This window comes from Hemitrygon akajei, chromosome 3 (assembly GCF_048418815.1).
Source record: "Hemitrygon akajei chromosome 3, sHemAka1.3, whole genome shotgun sequence".
Taxonomy (NCBI): Eukaryota; Metazoa; Chordata; class Chondrichthyes; order Myliobatiformes; family Dasyatidae; genus Hemitrygon; species Hemitrygon akajei.
The window spans coordinates 98,025,097-98,046,081 of record NC_133126.1 but is presented as its reverse complement, the minus strand read 5'-3'; the positions used below and the strand labels follow the sequence as shown (position 1 = coordinate 98,046,081).

General features: G+C 40.8%; 1 protein-coding gene across 6 annotated transcripts in view; it reads left to right on the top strand.

The window, feature by feature from the left end:
• The window catches only part of LOC140725242 (uncharacterized), a 373,081-nt gene that overhangs the window by 276,843 nt on the left and 75,253 nt on the right, over window positions 1-20,985 (top strand). For all 6 annotated transcript variants that reach the window (XM_073040438.1, XM_073040435.1, XM_073040437.1 and 3 more), the window contains 2 exons: window positions 5,018-5,070; window positions 10,977-11,030. In XM_073040438.1, coding sequence (XP_072896539.1) covers window positions 5,018-5,070; window positions 10,977-11,030 — 107 coding nt within the window. The remainder of the gene's footprint in view (window positions 1-5,017; window positions 5,071-10,976; window positions 11,031-20,985) is intronic.

The window sequence follows — 20,985 nt, the reverse complement described above, 5'->3', positions numbered from 1 at the left end:
AAATAAGAGGAGGTGTCAGAGAGCTGCAGTTTGGCCTCACTGAGGTAGAGGTCCGTCTGCCAGACTACTACGGCACCACCTTTGTCTGCGGGTTTGATGTTGAGGTTAGGATTAGTGCGGAGAGAGTGGAGAGCAGTGCGTTCAGAGGGAGTGAGGTTGGAACAGGAGAGATGAATGGTGAAGTTGATACAGTTGATGTCTCGGCGACAGTTAGAGATGAAAAGATCAAGTGCAGGTGGAAGGCCTGGTGGGGGTGTCCAGGAGGAGGGTTGAAGACGGGAGAAGGGGTCATCAATAGGGGGAGGGGAATCCTTGTTAAAGTAGTAGGCTCCGAGAAATAGGCGACGGAAGAAGAGTTCAGGTGCAGGTCCCAAGGTGCAGGACACAGATGACTGATGGGAGAGGGAAAGGGGATAGGCAGCCAGTGCAGAGTACTCTTGTGTTTGTTCCCCTTAATAACAAGGTACTCTGCTAACAAGGATGACCTCGCAGAGGACAGCCACAGAGGTCAGGTTTCTGGCACTGTCTGATTCAGTGGCTCAGAAGGGAAGAGAGAAGAGGTGAGCTGTAGTGATAGGAATTTCAATAGAAAGAACAGGAGATTCTGTGGACGAGATTGAAATTTCCGCATGGAATGTTGTCTCCTGGGTTCCAGGGTCAGAGATATCTCGGATTAAATCCACAGCATTCTTAAGTTGGAGGGTAAGCACCCAGAGGCTGTGGTCTATGTCGGTACCAAGAAATGGGTAGGATAGTCTTGCAAAGTGACTTCAGGGGATTAGGTGCAAGGTTAAATGACATGACTTCCAGGGTTGTGATCTCAGGATTGCTACCCATGCCACATGCTAGTGAGGCCTGAAATAAGAAAATCATGTGGCTAAGGTGATGGTGCAGGAGGGAGGGCTTTAGATTTCTGAATCATTGGGCTCTCTTGCAGGGAAGACAAAATCTGTACAGCCTGGAGGTTTACATCTGAACTAGAGGGAGATAATACCCGTGGGAGCAGGTGGTGCATATCACAAGACCTGGTTATGCGACCAAGCAGACAATTTTGAAGAGTATTGATAATAGCTGGGGTTACCCCTCTTGTAAAGGGACTGCCCAGAAGAAGGAAGTGGCAAACCACATGTGTAGAGAAATTTACCAAGAACAGTCCTGATCAAAGAGACCATGATTGCCCACATCATACAACACAGTACATAATGATAGTGATTTTAATGCAAGGAGTATTGTAGGAAAGGTGGATGAGCTTAGGACATGGATCTGCACATAGAATTATGACATTGTATCCATTAATGAGACTTTGTTACAGGAAGGGCAGGACTGTCAGCCCAGTGTTCTGATATTTTGTTGTTTTAGATGTGATAGAGGGGGAGGGATTAAAAAGGGGGTGTATGGCATTACTAGTCAAGAAAATGTCACGGCTGTACTCAGATCTTATTTATTGATTCTATATGGGTGGAACTGAGGAATAAAAGGATGACCAAATTAATGGGATTTTATATAGACCACACAATTGTCAGTGGGATTCAGAGGAGCCAATTTGCCTCTTTAAGAAGCCGCTAGCGAAAGAAGGGTTGATGTGCTGGTCTGACGGTGCACTTAGGAAAAACGAGGTTCTCGACTCCCAATGCCATCTATCTTGCTGGCAAACAAATAGTCTCTGGTAAGTAAAATTGACGATCTCAGAGCTAGAGTGTTGTATCAGAGGGACGTTAGGAATGCCTATGTCCTCTGTTTTCCAAAATCTAGGTTAACCCCTTCCATGCCGTACACAGTGATTCAAATAGACAGGTTCACAATACACAGTCAAGATAGGTCGGTCAAAGCAGAGGTGGAGATGTATCTCACAATCAACTCCTTGTGGTGTATTAATGTGTCGGTGACGTCCTAATATTGCTCACCAGACCTGGAATATCTCAATTAAGTGTTGGCTATTTTACCTGCCATGGGAGATTTCAGTGATCTTTTTGCTAGTGGTGTATATTCCACCTCAGGCTAATGTCAAACAGGCTTTAGATGAACTGAGTGATGTAACCAAGAGGAATGAAACAGTGCACCCTGATATATTCCCCATCATTCTGAGGGATTTAACTCGGCCAGCTTGATAATTATTACCAACAATTCACCTGTGGTACCAGAGGAAATAACTCATTGGATCACTGTTACACTAAGATCAAGAGTGCCTACTGTGCTATCCCAAGACCACATTTTGGAAAGTTTGATCACCTGGCGGTACTTCTACTCTCTGAGCATAGGCAGAGACTGAAGATTGTAGCACTGGTAGTGAGGACCAAGAATGTATGGACAAGGGAAGCACAGGAGCACCTACAGGACTGCTTTGAATCGGTGGACTGGATTATGTTCAGGGAGTCATCTTGGAATCTGGATGAGTATGCCACAGTTGTCACCGAATTCATTAAAACCTGTGTGGATGAGTGTGTGCCTATGAAAACTTGCTGCACATTCCCACACCAAAAGATATAGATGAACCAGGAACTTCTAGCTTGCTAAGGGCTAGATCTGTGGCATTTAAGTCTGGTGATCTAGGTCTGTAAAGAAAACCAGGTATTATTCGTGGAGGGCTATTTCAAGAGCCAAGAAACAGTTCCAGGAGAGAATAGAGGTGACATTGGATGCATGTCAATTCTGGCAGGGTTTGCAGGCCATTATTCCTATAAAGCAAAGTCCAACATCATGAAGAGAAACCATTGTTTGCAGAATTTCAGATGGTGACAAAAGGGCGTGCAGGAGTGAAGTATATCAGTTAGTTGAGTGGTGTCACAGCAACAACCTTGCACTCAACATCAGCAAGAACAAAGAGCTGATTATAGATTTCAGGAAGGGTAAGACGAGGAAACATAAACCAATCCCCATACAGGGATCGGAAGTGGAGAGAGTGAGCAATTTCAAGTTCCTAGGTGTCAATATTTCTGAGGACCTAACCTGATGCAGCTACAAAAAAGGCAAGACAGAAGCTATATTTCATTAGGAGTTTGAGGAAATATGGTTTGTCAACTAAAGCACTTGGAAACTTCTACAAATGTACCATGGAGAGCATTCTGACTGACTGCATCACTGTCTGGTGGGGGACTACTGCTGAAGATTGAAATAAGTTCCAGGACCTTGTAAAATTAGTCAGCTCTATCATGGGTACTGCCTCCATAGTATCCAAGACATCTTTAAGGAGAGGTGTCTTAGGAAGGCGGCGTCCATCATTAAGGATTCCCACCACCCAGGACAAGCCCTCTTCACACTGTTACTGTTGGGAAGGAGTACAGAAGCCTGAAGGCATACATCAGTGATTCAGGAACAGCTTCTTCCCCTCTGCCATCTGATTTCTAAATGGACATTGAACCCATGAACACTACCTCACTACTTTATTTGTTATTTTGCACTAACTTATTTTAACTTAACTATTTAATAGACATTGTATATATATATATACACACACACATACATACACACAAACACTCTTAATGTAACTCATTTTTTCTCTATATTTATTTATCATGTATTTCATTGTACTGTTGCCGTGAAGTTAACAAATTTCACAACATACTGTATACCAATGATATTATATCTGATTCTGATTTAGTTGCAAAAAACATAAGGTTGTGATAGTAGGTGATTTTAATTTTCCACATATTGATTGAGACTTCCATACTGTAAAAAGACTAGATGAGATAGAGTTTGTCAAACATGTTCAAGAAAGTTACCTTAATCAATACATAGAGATCCCAAAAAAGGCGAGTGAGATACTAGATCTCCCATAAGGGAATGAGGCAGGGCAGGTGACAGAAGTTTGTGTAAGGGAATACTTTGCATCTAGTGATCATAATGCATTTAGTTTCAAGATAATTGTGAAGAAGTGTAAGTCTGGTCTTCAGGTGGAGATCCTAAATTGGAGAAAGGCCAATCTTGATGGTATTAGAAAGGATCTGGTAAGAGTAGATTGGGGCAGGTTGTTTCCTGGCAAGTGGGAGGCCTTCAAAGGTGACATTTTGCGAGTACAGATTTTGTATATTCCTGTCAGTGTAAAAGGAATGGGAAATAGGTTTAGAGAGGCTTTTTTTTTTGAGAGACATTGAGGCCCTGATTAAGGAGAAGAAGGAGATATAGGCAGGCAGGAACAAATGAGATACTTGGGGTGTATAAGAAATACAAGAAAACACTTAAGGAAAGCAGGAGGACTAAAAGAAGGAATAGAGTTGCTGTAGCAGACAAGGTGAAGGAGAAACTAAAGGCATTTTCAGAAATATTAAGAGCAAAAGGATAGGAAGGGACAAAATTGGTTCACTTGAAGATCCGAATGGTCATCTATGCATGGAGCTCAAAGAGATACTAAATGAATATTTTTGCATCTGTGTTTATTTGGGAGATGGATAAAATCTATAGAAGTAAGGCAAAACAGCACTGAGGGAATGGACCATATACAGATTACAGAGGCAAAGATGTTTGCCATCTAATGTGCAAAGACAAAAACTATGTGAATACAAAAAAGAAAAAAACAATAGTAATCATAAATAAATAAGCAATATATATATATCAAGAACACGAGTTGTAGAGTCTGGATATCAACGATCTGGATAGTAATATAGTAAAATGTATCAGCAAATATGCAGATTACACCAAGACTGGATGCATCATGGAAGGCTATCAAAGCTGGACCAGCTGGAAAAATGGGCTGAAAATGGCAGATGGAATTTAATGCAGACAAGTGTGAGGTGTTGTAATTTGATACCTTTAAGAAGCTCATTTAAAACCAAAGTATCTTGCAACTATTAATTTTCTTCTTTCATTGTTTTGAATATTTCGATCTGAATAAAATGAAGAATGTTTTAATGCTGAAATTTCACCAAAATTGAGAACTGAATTTGGTTTTATATAATCTCATTAATACACAGAACTGTGCCATTGGATTCCTTCCCAGGTGCAAAGTTAACAATGACTATTCATATGGGAGTGTTAAAAGTGTGGAATGCACATATAATAACCACTGCATTTTTTTAACCAGGTTTCAAGGAGATTTTGCTGTGGAAAATGAGCTTGGCTTTCAGAAGAGAAAAGGTTAGTTTTTAAGCAGTACAAAGGCAGTATATTGTAAAATGTCATGATCAATCTCTGGTTAATTTTACATTGTAAGTTTAAGGATCATAATACCTCAGGCTTGTGATTTTTTGAGACTGAATTCTTTAATCATAGGATAGATAGATAAAATATTGCAAAAAGAATGGCAATGTTTAAAAATAATCTTTAGCCATTAATGTTAAGGGAACAAATTAATCTCTACTTCCAGGGCTCTTACAGACTTCAGTCAAATTAACTTGCACATCATCAAGAAATGGGTAATTATAGCTGTGGGCCTGGGAGATTGCTGTAATGTTGAAATAAAAACAAAGTGCCAAAAACACTAACAAGTTCATGCAGCAAGTGTGGAAAGGAAAACACACTCCATATTTACTGAATGCATGTTCATAGTTCTGCTGCTATAGTCCATCTACTTCAAGGTTTGACATGTGCGTTCAAAGATGCTCTTCTGCACACCACATGGTTAGTTGGGTTACTGTTGCCACCTTGTCAGCTTGAACCCTTTCATGAACAAGGCGTTTTTGCCCACAAACCTGCCACACACTGGATGTTTTTTTTTGCACCATTTTCTGTAAACTCTAGATATTGTGCATAAAAACCATAGGAGATCAGTTTCTGAGATACTCAAACCAATAATCATTCCACTGTTAAAATCACTTAGATCACATTTCTTCCCCGTTCTGATGTTTGATCTGACAACTGAACCAATTGTCTGTCTGTATGCTTTTATGCATGGAGTTGCTGCCACTTGATTGGCTGATTAGATACTTGCATTGAAGCTACTTAGCCTAAAGCATCATTTTATTTCTATTTCCACAGAGAATGCTTAATCTGCAGAGTTTTCTAATTTTGTTTTGTTTTTATTTCAGATTTCCTGCATTTACAATTTTTAAAAATATTTTGAAGTACTGTAATGCTGAAGGCTTGTATTCTGGAAGTAGCTAAATACATAGACATGCAGTTTTAGTTAGCTACAATACATGAATTCTCCCTGAACATGTATAAAACTATCCAGATATGTCCAATGCTCAAAAAGCAGGACAAAACCCCATCAGTCTTCTCTCAATCGGAGTTCAAAGTTTATTATCAAAGTACGTCTATGTCACCAGTCACTCGTTTAAGATGGCACTGGTGAAGCACAGCAACAAATTGCTGGCAGCAAACAAAACTACTAACTGCATTATTAACACACTTTTTCTCAGAAATGTTCACTGCAATCAATAGCCTGTAACTTCTGTTTTGGAGTTGAGCTTTTGAACTACCTGTACAACCTAGCATTTTTGAGCAAAAACTGAAGTTGCAAAGGTGCAGGATATTTCTGCATGGTGTATATGAGCCGAATCAAGGCAGCGGGGCCTGGGCCTGGGCCTGAGAGCTGGGAACAAGCCAATGTTTGACCATTGCTGGAGTGGACTTGGCGATCCAAAGCAGCAGAACTGAGGCGAGGCGAGCTGTGGCAAGGTAGAGTTGAGGCAGCGGGGCCCAGGCCCAAGAGTGAGAAACAAGTCGGTGTTTGACTGATTTAAGCACCAGGTCAGATTAGAAAGATTGGTTATGGGCGGAATTGAGGCCGCGGGTCCCAGGCATGAGAGCATATTGAAGCAGCAAGGCCTGGGTCTGAGAGTGAGGAATGGCCTGCTGTTTGGCTAATTTAAGCACTGGACCAGATTGAAAAGGTCAGAATGTCAGGGCTGGAGGAGATGGGGAGGGGAGGGCTTTTCCTATGATGGTCTGGGCTATGTCCACTACTCTTAAAAGGGGTGAATACTTAAGCAATCAATTATTTTGTGTTTTGCATTTATAATTAATTTAGATCACTTTGTAGAGATCTGTTTTCACTTTGACATGAAAGTGTCTTTTTTTGTTGATCAATATCAAAAAAAGCCAAATTGAATCCACTGTGATTCAATGTTTTAAAACAATAAAACTGAAATCTTCTGGGGGTGGGGGGTAAATAAGTTTACAGGCACTGCCACCACAACTATTTTCATATTTTACTGTCTCATTTTCTAAATTTAAAATATGTTGAAGTAGAATTTTTGTACTATTAATCTCATTTGACTCTTGGTATTGCTTCTGATGCTCATTGGTAGTTTTCTAATATGCATGCCTTGAACTTGTACCTTAACCCTAACGTCATTTTCATATACTGTACACCCAAAACATCAGATGTCCAGATGTTTATAGTTCTTCAGATTAGGCTTAATCAGCAATTTGTGCGGATTTACCATGGGTTTTTTTAACCAATTTATTTTCCTCAATTGGCTAATTAATTTGTCCTATCACCTTCAAAGATTATTAAATACATACCTTTATGTTCCTGTCATCCTGAATTCCCTTCTCACCCCTCCCCTCTCTTTATTGTACTGTTTGGGGTAATATGCTCTCTTTGTTGTTTCTCCCTAAGTACACTTCACACTTTTTAATATTAAAATAGACTTGTGATACACCTGATCATTCCATCAGTTTGCCTGCATCCTCCTGGAGTACACTGCTTTAAAGTAGTCTATTTTCTACATTTCTAAGTTTTGTATGGTGTTGTAAAAAAAAGTATTCTCTAAATCCACATCTTTAAATTACATATAAAATTGAAAAACAAAGTGTCTGACACTGACCTTTGGGAGTTTTCACTTTGTCAGATAAATAATCATTCACCACTATTCTCTGGCTCTTGTGCCTCAGTCAATTTCTTATACAAGTTAGCACCATCCCATTTATGTCATGTTCTTATTTGAATATTTATATGGTACTTGAAGTTACATCTACTACACTCCCCTTGTCAGTCCTCTCTCTTAGTCCATTGAAGGTTATTTAGGCACTGTTTGCCTTTATTTTACCAATCTAGTCAGTTCTTCATTTCCATTTACCATCTCTTCTCACTCTGCTGCAATATCACCTTCATCCTTTTCTTTTCAAGCTCTATTCACTGCCCCACAGTGTATTTGATGCCTAATTTGTTCTGTATTTCCTTCATCTATCTCTTACATGTTTGCAAAAGAACTATCTGCTGCTTCTTAGGCTATCCCTCAGGATTAAGAATTACTTACTTCCATGGCAGTTTTGTGGATTAGAAATTGAGGCCATGTTGATAGCAGGGGGATAGCAGGGCATTGGAATCTATACATTCAACTATACACCATTGTAAAAATATGTTGCCACAGAACAATAAAAAAGTCAGCAAGTTTTGGTTGGAAAAACTATGTCTTCTAATTAAATAACAGAAGTAGATACATTATTGTATAAAGCATTTTGTCTTACTCCTACATTCTGTAATTCCCATGTTATTTTTAGCAGAGGTGGAGACATACTTCTCTGGTCTTATTGAGATGCCTTTAGAAATGGTCTCTACCTCACCAAACACATGCTTGGCCAGTAGGAGAACATGTTTACAACTTTACTGACTAGGTTTAGGGGCTTTGTGTCAGAATATTGAGTGTATTTCTCACTGCCAAACAAATTTAAACACTGAAAGCCATTTGATCATCTGATTTGAACCTAAAAAGGGAAAGCCATGCATTTTCTAAATGAGAAAAGAAGTGGGAATCCAAAGAGACTTGGGGTTTTTATGCACATAGATCAATAAACACTGTGGCTGGGTAAGGAAAATAATCTAAAAGAGTAATGGACTTTTATGTCTAGAAATGGGGAGCTGTGCTACAAATGTGGAAAACTTAGATCATTTCTTGTTAGTGAACATTATTGGAAACAAGAATAATAACTGGTTTGCACTGTAATGATGAATGGAGCTTGCACAATTGTGATTCTATCCTCAGATCCTAGAAGGCTTAAAAGCGATTTGATTAGAGGAATTAAGGGGAATTGGGGGTTGCTAGAAACTATTTTATAAAGATTGGGGAGTGTAAACTTAAAACTAGACCTTTTAAGTAGTGAAGATAAAGTGGCAGATTACTCAAAGGGAGGCAGAAATTGTATTCTCTTTCAGAAGTGACAATTGCTGTTGGACCAGTTGTTATTTCTGAATATGAGATTAATAGATTTTTAAAAAGAAACTGAAGTATTGAGTGCAAATAAAGGAGAGTGGGGAGCTTTTGGTTGCAGATTGGCCACAACATCACTAAATGCAGAACAGGCTTGAGTTAAATGACCCTTTCCTTTATCTCTAGTTTTTACTCTATACAAATCAGACTGGATTCTGAACTGTTATATTTGAGCTACTTTTTGAACTTCAGAAAATTGTAATCATTGCTCTATTGAAAGTTTTAAAGAAAATTATTTCCATCCTTTATATCTAGAAGTAGGATAATGTTGTACTATCAATGTAGAAAGCCCTGAGTGGACCACTTCAAGATTGTTGGGCAGTTCTGAATATCAGAATAATTATTTGATTCCACTCTGTGCTGAATTAATAGAATTCCATACTCAGAAAACTTCCATTACTTCAATGTTCCTGAAGAAAATTGGCCTACAGTTACCTTGCTAATTTTTATCCTGCTGAGGTGTTTGGGTTATATACTGTAGATACTAGATAGTCCAATAAGTGAATGAACTCTTGAAATTTATCCAGGTTTACATGTATGGATTAATATTGTGGTAAACTCTATACTTTACATGTGACATTTTTGGCTACACTTTTTATAGTGAAGTGTTAGCTGTAATGCGTATAATGAGAAGGTGGGAGTGGAGGATGCTATCACGTATTTGCTGCACAAATCCCTCTCTCACCTAGATGGGGTCAGTGGTGCTGTGAGGATTACATTCCTGGACTTCTCTAGTGCCTTTAACACCATCCAGCCCAAGATCTTAAGGCACAAACTAACGGAGATGGGAGTAGACTCTCACATGGTGGATTGGATAGTGGACTACTTGACAGATAGACCTCAATATGTGCGGTTGGGAGACTGTAGGTCTAACACGGTGGTCAGCAGCACAGGAGCGCCGCAGGGGACCGTGCTCTCTCCGGTCCTGTTCACCCTGTACACATCGGACTTCCAATATAACTCGGAGTCCTGCCATGTGCAGAAGTGAAGAATGTGAAGAAGATGACACGGCCATAGTGGGGTGTGTCAGAAATGGACAGGAGGAGGAGTATAGGAAACTGATACAGGACTTTGTGATATGGTGCAACTCAAACTACCTGCGTCTCAATATCACCAAGACCAAGGAGATGGTGGTGGACTTTAGGAGATCTAGGCCTCATATGGAGCCAGTGATCATTAATGGAGAATGCGTGGAGCAGGTTAAGACCTACAAGTATCTGGGAGTACAGTTAGACGAGAAGCTAGACTGGACTGCCAACACAGATGCCTTGTGCAGGAAGGCACAGAGTCGACTGTACTTCCTTAGAAGGTTGGCGTCATTCAATGTCTGTAGTGAGATGCTGAAGATGTTCTATAGGTCAGTTGTGGAGAGCGCCCTCTTCTTCGTGGTGGCGTGTTGGGGAGGAAGCATTAAGAAGAGGGACGCCTCATGTCTTAATAAGCTGGTAAGGAAGGCGGGCTCTGTCGTGGGCAAAGTACTGGAGAGTTTAACATTGGTAGCTGAGCGAAGGGCGCTGAGTAGGTTACGGTCAATTATGGAAAACTCTGAACATCCTCTACATAGCACCATCCAGAGACAGAGAAGCAGTTTCAGCGACAGGTTACTATCGATGCAATGCTCCTCAGACAGGATGAAGAGGTCAATACTCCCCAATGCCATTAGGCTTTACAATTCAACCGCCAGGACTTAAGAACTTTTTAAAAGCTATTATTAATGCTTTTTGAGATAGTGATTTAGATGCATATCATATTTTTTACTGAGTTAAGTATTGTATGTAATTAGTTTTGCTACAACAAGTGTATGGGACATTGGAAAAAAAGTTGAATTTCCCCATGGGGATGAATAAAGTATCTATCTATCTATCTATCTATCTTCTTCTTCCACAGGTGGAAGAAACACAAGGAAGTGTAATGTACGGTTTCAGAATCACAACATACGAGGTAAGCAACCTTCGCAAGGGTACTAATACCATTCAAAGCTAATTAAATTATTTTCCCATAAGCAAGTAATTGATTTTCTACTTTTTAATAACACATTACATTAACTTGGTGCTGTTGAGAGAATGGAGTGAGAGAATCTAGCGTAGGGAAGACCAGTGATGCTGTGGGGAGGGAGGAAAGGAAATGAGGCACAAAGCTGTGAGTCAAAGAGAAAGAAAGTGCAGGAGGGAGAAAAGGTACACATAGTATAGGAGTGGGTATAAACTTGAGTAATGATATGAATAGAATTGCCACATGTCTATTTATTTTGATCAGTGCCTTTGAAAATACATCCATGTGTAATTAAAATCATTTATTCATCATTAATCTATAAATCTCTTGGAAGAAATTCAGTTTGGAAACTCTTCTTTAAATAATATATAGATGCTTAATAAGAATGTCTTCATTCTGCTGTAATGAAAGCATTGGTACAGGGCTTGTCTAGAGATCTTTACATTGTCAACAAGAGAAACTGATGGCGTTATAGTTTTTTATTTCTGATTTGTTCACTTTATGGTTTCAACTGGAGGAATCTTTCTTCACTTGAGCTTGCTTTGAATAGCAATATTTTCTATAAATTCAGACTTTTTTAAACCAAATAAAGGAAGTTGCATCTGGAGGACTTCTCTGGGACATGATATTTGTGGGAAGATTATTTAACAATCTGTATAATATTATTACTGATCAGTCTGCAGAATGTCCAACATTAGACTCAAGGTAGTATCCTCTGGAGGTGTGATTTCACTGGTCCCGAAGCTTGGCTGGCTGCACAACATCACTGGATTTCCTGGGATTTGGTACATTTTAAGAATGTGGCAATAAAGGAAGGTATTTGGCTTCTTGTGCCTGCACGGCCATTCAAGAAACTCATGGCTGATCTTTTATTTCACAGCCTCTTTCTTGCACTCATCCCAGATCCATTCATTTCATAACATCTAAAAATTTATCATTCTCTCTCTTGAAACATTTGGGTCTTCAGTGGTACTATTGGCTGGAGAATTCCAACAATTCGCTATATAAAATATCTTTTTATCTGTCTTATATTGCAGTCCCCCCTCCCATTTTGAGCCTGTAATCCCAGGTTCTATGCATATCAGCTAAGGAAAAGATCAGTTCTGATCTTTCTGCCAAGCATGTAAGAATTCTTTATGTTTCAGTGAGATCACCTCTCGGTCTAAACATGTGAGTATAAATTCAATCTGCTTAATCTCTCCTCATGATCATTTGCAGCATTGGGTAGAAAAGTCACAAAGTCATGTTTCAGTACATAAAACTTTGGTTAGGCTTATTTGGAGTATTGTGTGTAGTTCTAGTCACTGTACTACAGAAAAGATTTGGAGGTTTTGCAGAAGAAGTTTACCAGGATATTGCCTGAATTAGAGAGTATTAGCTTCTCAGCTGGATGACACAACCAGATGATGTGGGTTATTTCTCTGAAACCAAGGCAGAAAAAATTACGTAGACTTTTAAAGCTGCAGGAAAATAAGCACATTCAAAGAGGTTGGAGGTGGCTGACAGTTTCAATGACAGCAAAACAAAGGGTAGGTTTACTCAAACAACACACACAAAATGCTGGTGGAACACAGCAGGCGAGGCAGCATCAATAAAGAGAAGCACTGTCGACGTTTCAAATCTCTTAGTATCTTTCCTTTCAGTTAGTCCTGATGAAGGGTCTCGGCCCGAAACATCGACAGTGCTTCTCCTTATAGAATCCCACCCCCTCCAGTCTTCTCCTATCATTTCGCATTTCCCCCTCCCCCCACTACTTTCAAATCTCTTAGTATCTTTCCTTTCAGTTAGTCCTGTTGAAGGGTCTCGGCCCAAAACGTCGACAGTGCTTCTCCTTATAGATGCTGCCTGGCCTGCTGAGTTCCACCAGCATTTTGTGTGTGCTGTTTGAATTTCCAGCATCTGCAGATTTCCTCATGGTAGGTTTACTCAGATAGGCATTGCTGACTCAGATATGAATTGTGAGGAAGATTAACATGAAGCCAGTGTAGGAACTTGGGTGGTCAGTAATTTAGGGGGAGCAGGCTTGGGAGCTGAACATAGTCTTGAGAATGAGATGTACCTGGATAGTCATGAAGAAAATGAGAGAGAATCTAGACAAAGATGTAAAGACCTAGGACAGAACTTGGCTTTGTGGCCAAGGAGGAGGGAAGATGTGGTAGAAACAGCTGATCTTAATGTCAAAGAAGGTTGGTAGCTCAGCCAAATGTCTTAATTAATAGAAAATGAATTGAATGACAGCAGAATTGAGGGAACATTTCAGCTGAACCTGCTTGTCTAAAGGATGCATGAACTTTGAGAAGGATTTGTTAAACAACAACTCTGTGCTGGAGGCTGCACCTATTGATTTAGCTGCAGATCTAAAAACAAGGGCAGTTGTAGTGTCCACTGCAGCTGGTTACAAACTCTCATAGACTATTGATCAGCCCTTCAATTGGGTGGCTGGAAAGGTTTATAGGAAAAGGAAGGAAGGAAGACTAGCTTCCTTATAAGAACTGTTTATGATGTTCTCTCAATTCCCAAAGATCTAAACCAGTGGCTCAGTGAAGAACCAGCTTGTCCATTCTGTGGAAGAACCAGCAAACCTCAAGCATATCCTCTCATCTTGCAAAGTATGCCTCACTCAAGGAAGATACACATGAAGGTACAACTAGGTCCTCAAATGTTTGGCATCCCCTGTGGAGAGGCAAAGGCTGAATATCAACTCTTAGCCCCATATGACTGGAAGAACCACCATTCCCTTTGTCTGGCAAAGACAGCCAGTGCCACTCTTAGTGACACAGTTGGTGTCAGGCATACTGGAGCCTGTTCATGACTGGAACATGGCTGTCAACATAGACAAAAGGCTAATATTTCCTCAGAGATTACCACTACCACCTTCAGACCAGAATTGGTCTTGTGGTCCAGCAGTCTGAAGGCTGTAGTAATCTCAGAGCTCACAGTGCCCTGGAAAGATGCAGTCTGCGAGGCACATGAGCAGAAACATGTAAGATGTGCTGAGCTGGCTACAGATGCTAAGCAGCAAGGATGGAAGGTGAATATTTTCCCAGTAGAAGTTGGCTGCAGAGGATTTGTGGCTACATCCATGGTCAGATTGCTGAAGGGACTGGGAGTCCGTGGCCAGGGCCAGCGACAAGCTATAAAAGAACTCTCGAGGCAGCTGAGCAAAGCAGCCACTGGTTATGGGTGAAGAGGAGTGACAGCAGCTAGGCCCTAAAATGACCCATGGGTGGCCAGATGTGAAGGTGGTGTGCCTGGGATGCCGGGTCGCACTGTTGAGCCCCAAGGAGAAGTAGTGGGCTTAAATTGACAAAACATCTAAGAAGGGGCGTACCCACCTGATGACCCCTGGGAAGCATCTGCCACCCTCCAAGCCCCCCACCCTCAAGTTCTCTATGCTGTGACCAAGTTGGGATCTGCTTATCAAAGGGATTGAAACATCTAGTCCTATGAGCTGAAACTATGTCATCAGTGAAAAACTGCCTTTCATTTCCATTTGCTTGCATGCAACCACAAAACATGTGACATTAATAAACCCATTTAGTAATTTAATTTACTAGTTGGTATAAGTTTAGAAACTGTCAAACAGATATTTTCTGAACAGTAAAATTTGTGGAAAATCATTTCTCATTTTTTACCTACTTTGATTGTAAAATTAAATAATCTGTTAATATTGCAGTATTGACACTTCTAATCTCTGGAAATATGTACAGAACATATTGAAAACACAGTATTAAAATTAAAAGAAATGTTTCCTGGTGTATGTCTGCAAGGGATGTAACAACTGGTATCTAATGTTTACAAAAACAACATCACTGCACATTTGTTTTGTACTAGGGCAATAATCTCCCTGGAGAAACCTGAGATCAACTTGTTTTTCAGCGCTTAACATTAATTTACAATAACACGCACGTTGAATTAGTTTCCTACCTCAAGATGCAAATTATTGCTTAGTGAATTCTCACAATTTGATCTACATAATCACAATAGGTTAATCACAATGATTATAAACCAGAACCTTATTCATTATTTTATTCATTGATTTTATAAACTTTTAATGTAAATGTGGGGAATAGCACAAATTTTTAACATGTTTCAGTTCAGGTAATAGAATTGTGGTTGCAAAATATTGGGTTATATTTGCTGAATATAGAAATTTGAGGTTAATATAGTTGAGGTATCTAAAATGATTAAGGATTTTAAGGTAGTCTTAGTAAATGCCTTCCATTTGATGGAGAGTTTGGGAATGAGAGGAAACAGTGAAGAGTGAAATTAAGAACTTCACTGAAACACTTGTAGAACTTCAATACTTTACAAAGGATTGAGAATAAATTTGGGGTCTGGGGTAAAGATGAGTAAATGGAGTTGAGATCACTTTACTGAATTATCTGACTAAGTGACAGCATGGCCTCAAAGGGCTGAGTACTTTCTCCAGCTCGGTGTTGTTACGTATGCAGAATGAAGCCTTTTAATTGCATTGCAGAACTTTTACTGTCCATTACAGATTGGCATAAAGGTGATCTAAGCATCTACCTTTTTATAATCATGCTTTGTTATGAGATTGTGTGAACCTTGGCCCATTTACACCGTGCATGTTAATGTTAAGATTGTAGATTCAGTTCTCAGTGTAGAACCCTGAGCACACAATCAGTGACACTCCCAGCTCACTGGCCAGCCATGTCATGCTCTCAGAAGCATTTTTTAGGATCCTACATTAAGAATATACATAGGATCAGAGTTGATCATTCTGTTGTCTTGCCTTCCTCTCTATTCAGTAAGCTTTTTCTGTATTATTTCTCTCACTCCATCTTCCTGTGCTGTTCCCATTTCCTTTAAATCCCTTTACATCTAAATATATTCCAATTTTAGTCCTGAATTTACAATGACTGAATATCTATAGCACTACAGTGGAGAAATAAATTCTAGAAATATGGGCCATTCAACTCAAATTCTTAGAGTCGTTCCAGAAATGCTGAAAAACTGCACTGTGTTCTGGATTTCCTTGCTGAAACTTCTCTCTTCTTGCAAATTGTCCTCTCCCCATGCCTTAAAAAAACCCACTCTTGTTATTGTTAAATTTTATAAAATGGTGATCAGTGATTTATTTGTAGTAGAGAGTATAATCATGAGCACTGCAGTTGGGAAAATGTCAGAGAACACTGAGGAGCTTAGGAATGCCCAAATCATGTGCAGCCTGTAGAAACGAATGAGCATTTTGTAAACCAGCAGGATAGATTTGCCACCTACTTCAGAGGTGCAGGCTTCTTCTACTCTGTATGAACTCAGTTGGCAGCCACATTTCTGATTTGTGAACTGTTAAACTTACTCAGGAATGGGAACCAGATTTCAGCTGGGGAGGACCTGTACAGGTTAGGTAACCCTCATCCGAAATTCCTAAATCCGATATCCGAAAATTTTTGAGCACTGACATGACAAATGGAAGATTCCAGAAGGCACTGGGGATGTTCTCCACTGTAGAACACAGACAGTTCTGAGAAGTGGCCTCACATATGTAATGAATGAAGTTAATAAAAAGTAGAAAAATGCTGCATGAAGCAGAAAATGAAGATCTTGTTTGTGTATGAAAAGAATGGATTCATCAGCGTTGGAGTGAACATATGCTGTTTAACAGTATGTTGATCATGAAACAAGCAAAGATCTATCGTGGTGAACTGACAATTGAATATTCAGCAGGATGCTTAAAGAAATTTAAGAAAAGACATGGTATTAAATTTTTAAAGATTCGTGGTGATAATACATCTGCTGATGATCATGATGCAGCAGAGAAATTCATTGATGAGTTTGCCAAGATTGTCACAGATGAACATCTAACACACTGAATGGCAGAAAAAACTGCATTACAGTAAGTAACATATATGTTAAATTAAATAAGTAGTGCAAAAATAGAAATAAAAGAAGTAGTGAGGTAGTGTTCAATGTAGATTCAGAAATTGGATGGTAGAAGGGAAGAAGCTGTTCCTGAATCATTGTGTGCCGTCTCATTTCTGTACCTCCTTCCTGATGGTAGCAATGAGAAGAGGGCATATCCTGAATGATGGAGACGCTGCCTTTTGGGAGCATTGCTCCTTGGAGATGTCATGAATACTACAGATTTCATGGATACTAAGGTAGTACCCGAGATGTGTAGGTTTTAGCAAATAAAACAAGGTGAGGTGTTTTATGTTTTTTGAAACCCATAACACATCTTATTGAACTTCAGAAACTAAAAAAATCCTTACATAACAATGTCATCATGTCAGACCAGCTCTTAAAGCAAAACCCAAGTCAATGTTGGCTGTGAATTATGTACATTTCTCCCAATTATGTTACGCTACACAGGCCCCCACCCCCCACCAGAAATCTCTAATGCATTCATTGTAAGCCTGTCTGGAGTTTGGACAAGCAGCCCATCTTGGGTCCTGTGATCTATGGGTGGAGGAACCCCAGGTGCCTCTGGTTTGTTCAGAGGTGTGTTGACATACTCATGGCCATGGTCATGGTGTGACAGCAGGGGCACAGCAGCAGTATACTCCAAATCTTGTCTGGTTTAAGGTAATGTACCAAAACACATTCAGGTTTACCCCTCTTAACTATGATAAAAATCTTGTTTTCCCATTCCAAAATGTGGAAGGGGTCTAAGAGAATGTTGGTGTGCGTCATGGTGGACAAAAACAAGTGAGGTGAAGTGTAGGTCAACAAAAACCCAAGAGTGTTGTACGCCATGGGAGGTAGGAATAGAAGAAAAGGAATTGAATTTACTGAGGAGGGTGGAACGCTGTTGAGAGGCTGACCACACAGTCATGGTGTCAGGAATGAAATCATCTGACACTTGTAAAGCTGTCCATATACCAACTCAGCCACGGACAACTGAAGATCCTCTTTTGGAGCTGTTCTGAGCCCCAGCAAGACCCATGGGAGACGATCATGCCAACAACAAGGAAACCCTCAGAGCAGTGAAACTGCTCACGCAGGCCACTAGACTGTGGGTGATACACCGTGTTATGATGTAGCCTAATCCCAAAGTTCTGGGCCACCACAGCCCAGAAGTCTGAAATGAATTAGGGACCATGGTCAGAGGAAAGATCAAATGGGGCACCAAACTGAGCAACCCAGGTGCTGATGACTGCCCGAGCCACATCTGTGGCCATCGTCGATGCTGGAGGCACAACCTCTTGATGCCTGGTGGTGTGGTCCACCATGGTAAGGAGGTGTGTGAAACCACGGGAGTGGAGAAGAGGACCAACTAGGTTCACATTGACATGGTCAAACCATTGCTCAGGAAAATCAAAAAGCACGAACATGACAGTTAATTTTTGCTCACTGGCACTCTACACAGGCTACAGTCCAGTTGTGCACATCTTTCCAAGGCCGTGCCAACAAACTCCAGTGTATTCAGTTTCTGTGAGGCCTTCTGGCACGGATACATGGCCTCTTGCATGTTAAAAGCAGTCTGCCTCCAGTTTGCAGGCGAAATGGAGCAAGGGCAATCGGTTGAGACATTGTACAGGAGTGAAACCCCAGCTTCTCTGAACTTAATGTCAACCAACCTTAGGTCTGTGACTGCTGTTCAGTAAGCCTGGATCTCTGGGTCAATAACCTGGTCAGCTGCCATACAGGCATAGTCAACCCTTATGTGTACAGCCTCAATGGCTGGCCATGAGAGGCAGTCAGCCACAGCATTATTTTTGCCCTTGATATGCTGTAAATCAGTTGTGAATATGTAGGCCAGGTGGTGTTGCTGCTGTGCAGACCAAGGGTCCCATATTTTTGCCATCCCAAGCACAAATAGTTTGTAGTCAATGAATGCTGTGAAATGGAGATCCTCTAGATGAAAAAAAAAGGCGGACAGCCTGATAGAGACTAAGAAGCTCACGGTCAAACATGCTGTACATCCTTACAGGGAGTTATAGCTGGCGGCTGAAGAAGGCAAGTGGCTGCCACACGCCTCCAACCAGATGTTCGTGCACAGCATCCACAGAATAGTCTGAAGTGTCAGTAGTTATGGCTGTGGGTGCATTGGGGAGCTGATGCACCAGTAGAGTCACATTAGAAAGAGTTCATTTGATATCATCAAATGCCCTGGTCATGTCCACTGACCAGTCAAGCACCTGATTAGGGGCATTACCTTTAAGTGTACTCTACAGGGGAAGCACAAGTTCAGCAGCTCATGGAAAGAAGCGGTGATAGAAACTCACCATGCCTAAAAAAAATCCATAGTAGTGGCTACTTTTGATGGGAGGTGTTTCACAGCTTCTGCAGAAATAAGACGCCAATGTTTGACAACCCATACTGGCACTTAACAGGGTTCATAATCAACCCATTTTGGCCTAAGTGCTCAGAAAGTGTGCAAAGATCAGATATGTGTTTGGATTTGACAGACTGGTGAGAAGTATGTCATCCAGGTAAACAAAAAGAAGATCAAAGTCTTTTAATACAGAATCCATCAGCTGTTGGAAAGGCTGTGCTGTGCTGTATTTTTCAGTCCAAACAGCATGCACAGAAATTCAAAAAGGCCAAAAGGGTTATCATAGCTGTTTTGGGAGTGTTCTCTGAGCACACAGGCACATGATGGTAGTCCCTAACCAGACTGACTTTCAAAAAAATTAACTTTCCAGTTAAACGTACTGGAAAGTCTTGGATGTGTGGGACTGGGTAACAATCATCTGTGGTGGCCTCATTAAGGCATTGGTAATCACCACTTGGTCAGCAACCACCATCGTACTTGAGGATCGTACGGAGACTCCAAGCCCAGAAGCTATTTAACTAGTGTACGATGCCGAGCCTTTCCATGTTGGCAAACTCAACCTTTGCAGTTTCCAGCTTTTCTGTGTCCAGTCTACACATGCAGGCATAGACTGGTGGACCAGTTATGGGAATGTGATGCTTGAGCCTGTGTTTTGTGACTGTAGTGGAGAATATGGGCTTGGTGAGCTTTAGGAATTGACCAACTCACATGCGGTGGTGCATGTGCTTGACAGGGTCGTTGAGGGGAACTTACTGGGAGAGCAGGATAATGACCCAAAGTCCTTGACATAAGCCGGCAGTTCTTAAGATCAACTAATAGTTCTTGGGCAAACAGGAAATCTGCACCAAGCAGAGGTCTAGCCATTTTAGCCAGGACGAAGTTCTGCTTCATGTTGCCCACTGAAGCAGAGTGTCACCGATTGTGTCCCATAAGTCTAAATCTTGCTGCTGTTGGCAGCCTCCAGTGAGGTTTTGTCACTCTTTGCCTTCTCATCAATAGACGATGCTGGTGACACACTCACTTGAGCACCCATGTCACACAGGAAGAGTTGGCCTAATTCATAATGAACCCAATATGGTGGTACTGTCGAAGCTGCAGGGTGGTCAGCATTTCCTGACGTTTGTACCAAGGTGAGGGTGTTAAAAACGCAGGTCCGGCATCATGTGTTTCGGAGGTGCGGGCGTCCTTATGTTGGGGGCCTTACTGATCAGGCTTATTGATGTAAAGAAAGGAGGAGGAATTATGCACTGCTGCCTACTGAGTGTAGGCTATCAACCATTTTAGCAAGTTCCTTTTAGTCCATCACAGGTACATTAGCGAGGGCTATGCGAACCTGATCAGGCTATTGTTGCATGAAGAGTTTTTTAAAAATAAAATAAGGATGGTGATTTCCCAGGAGAGATAGCATATGGTCCATTTGCTCCGACAGCCCAGCATCACCAAGGCCAGGCAACTGTTTGACGCGCTCAGGCTTCGATAGTCCAAAGGTTTGTAAAAGGAGAGTTTTCAGTGATCTGTATTTATTGTGTTCAAGCGACTATTCAAGAAGACTCACCACTCTTGCAGCAGTGGTGTTACTGAGAGACACTACTACATAGAAATATTTGGTGTCATAGGCTGTGATTTCTCACATTGTGTGTTTGGCCTCAGCTTGTACAAACT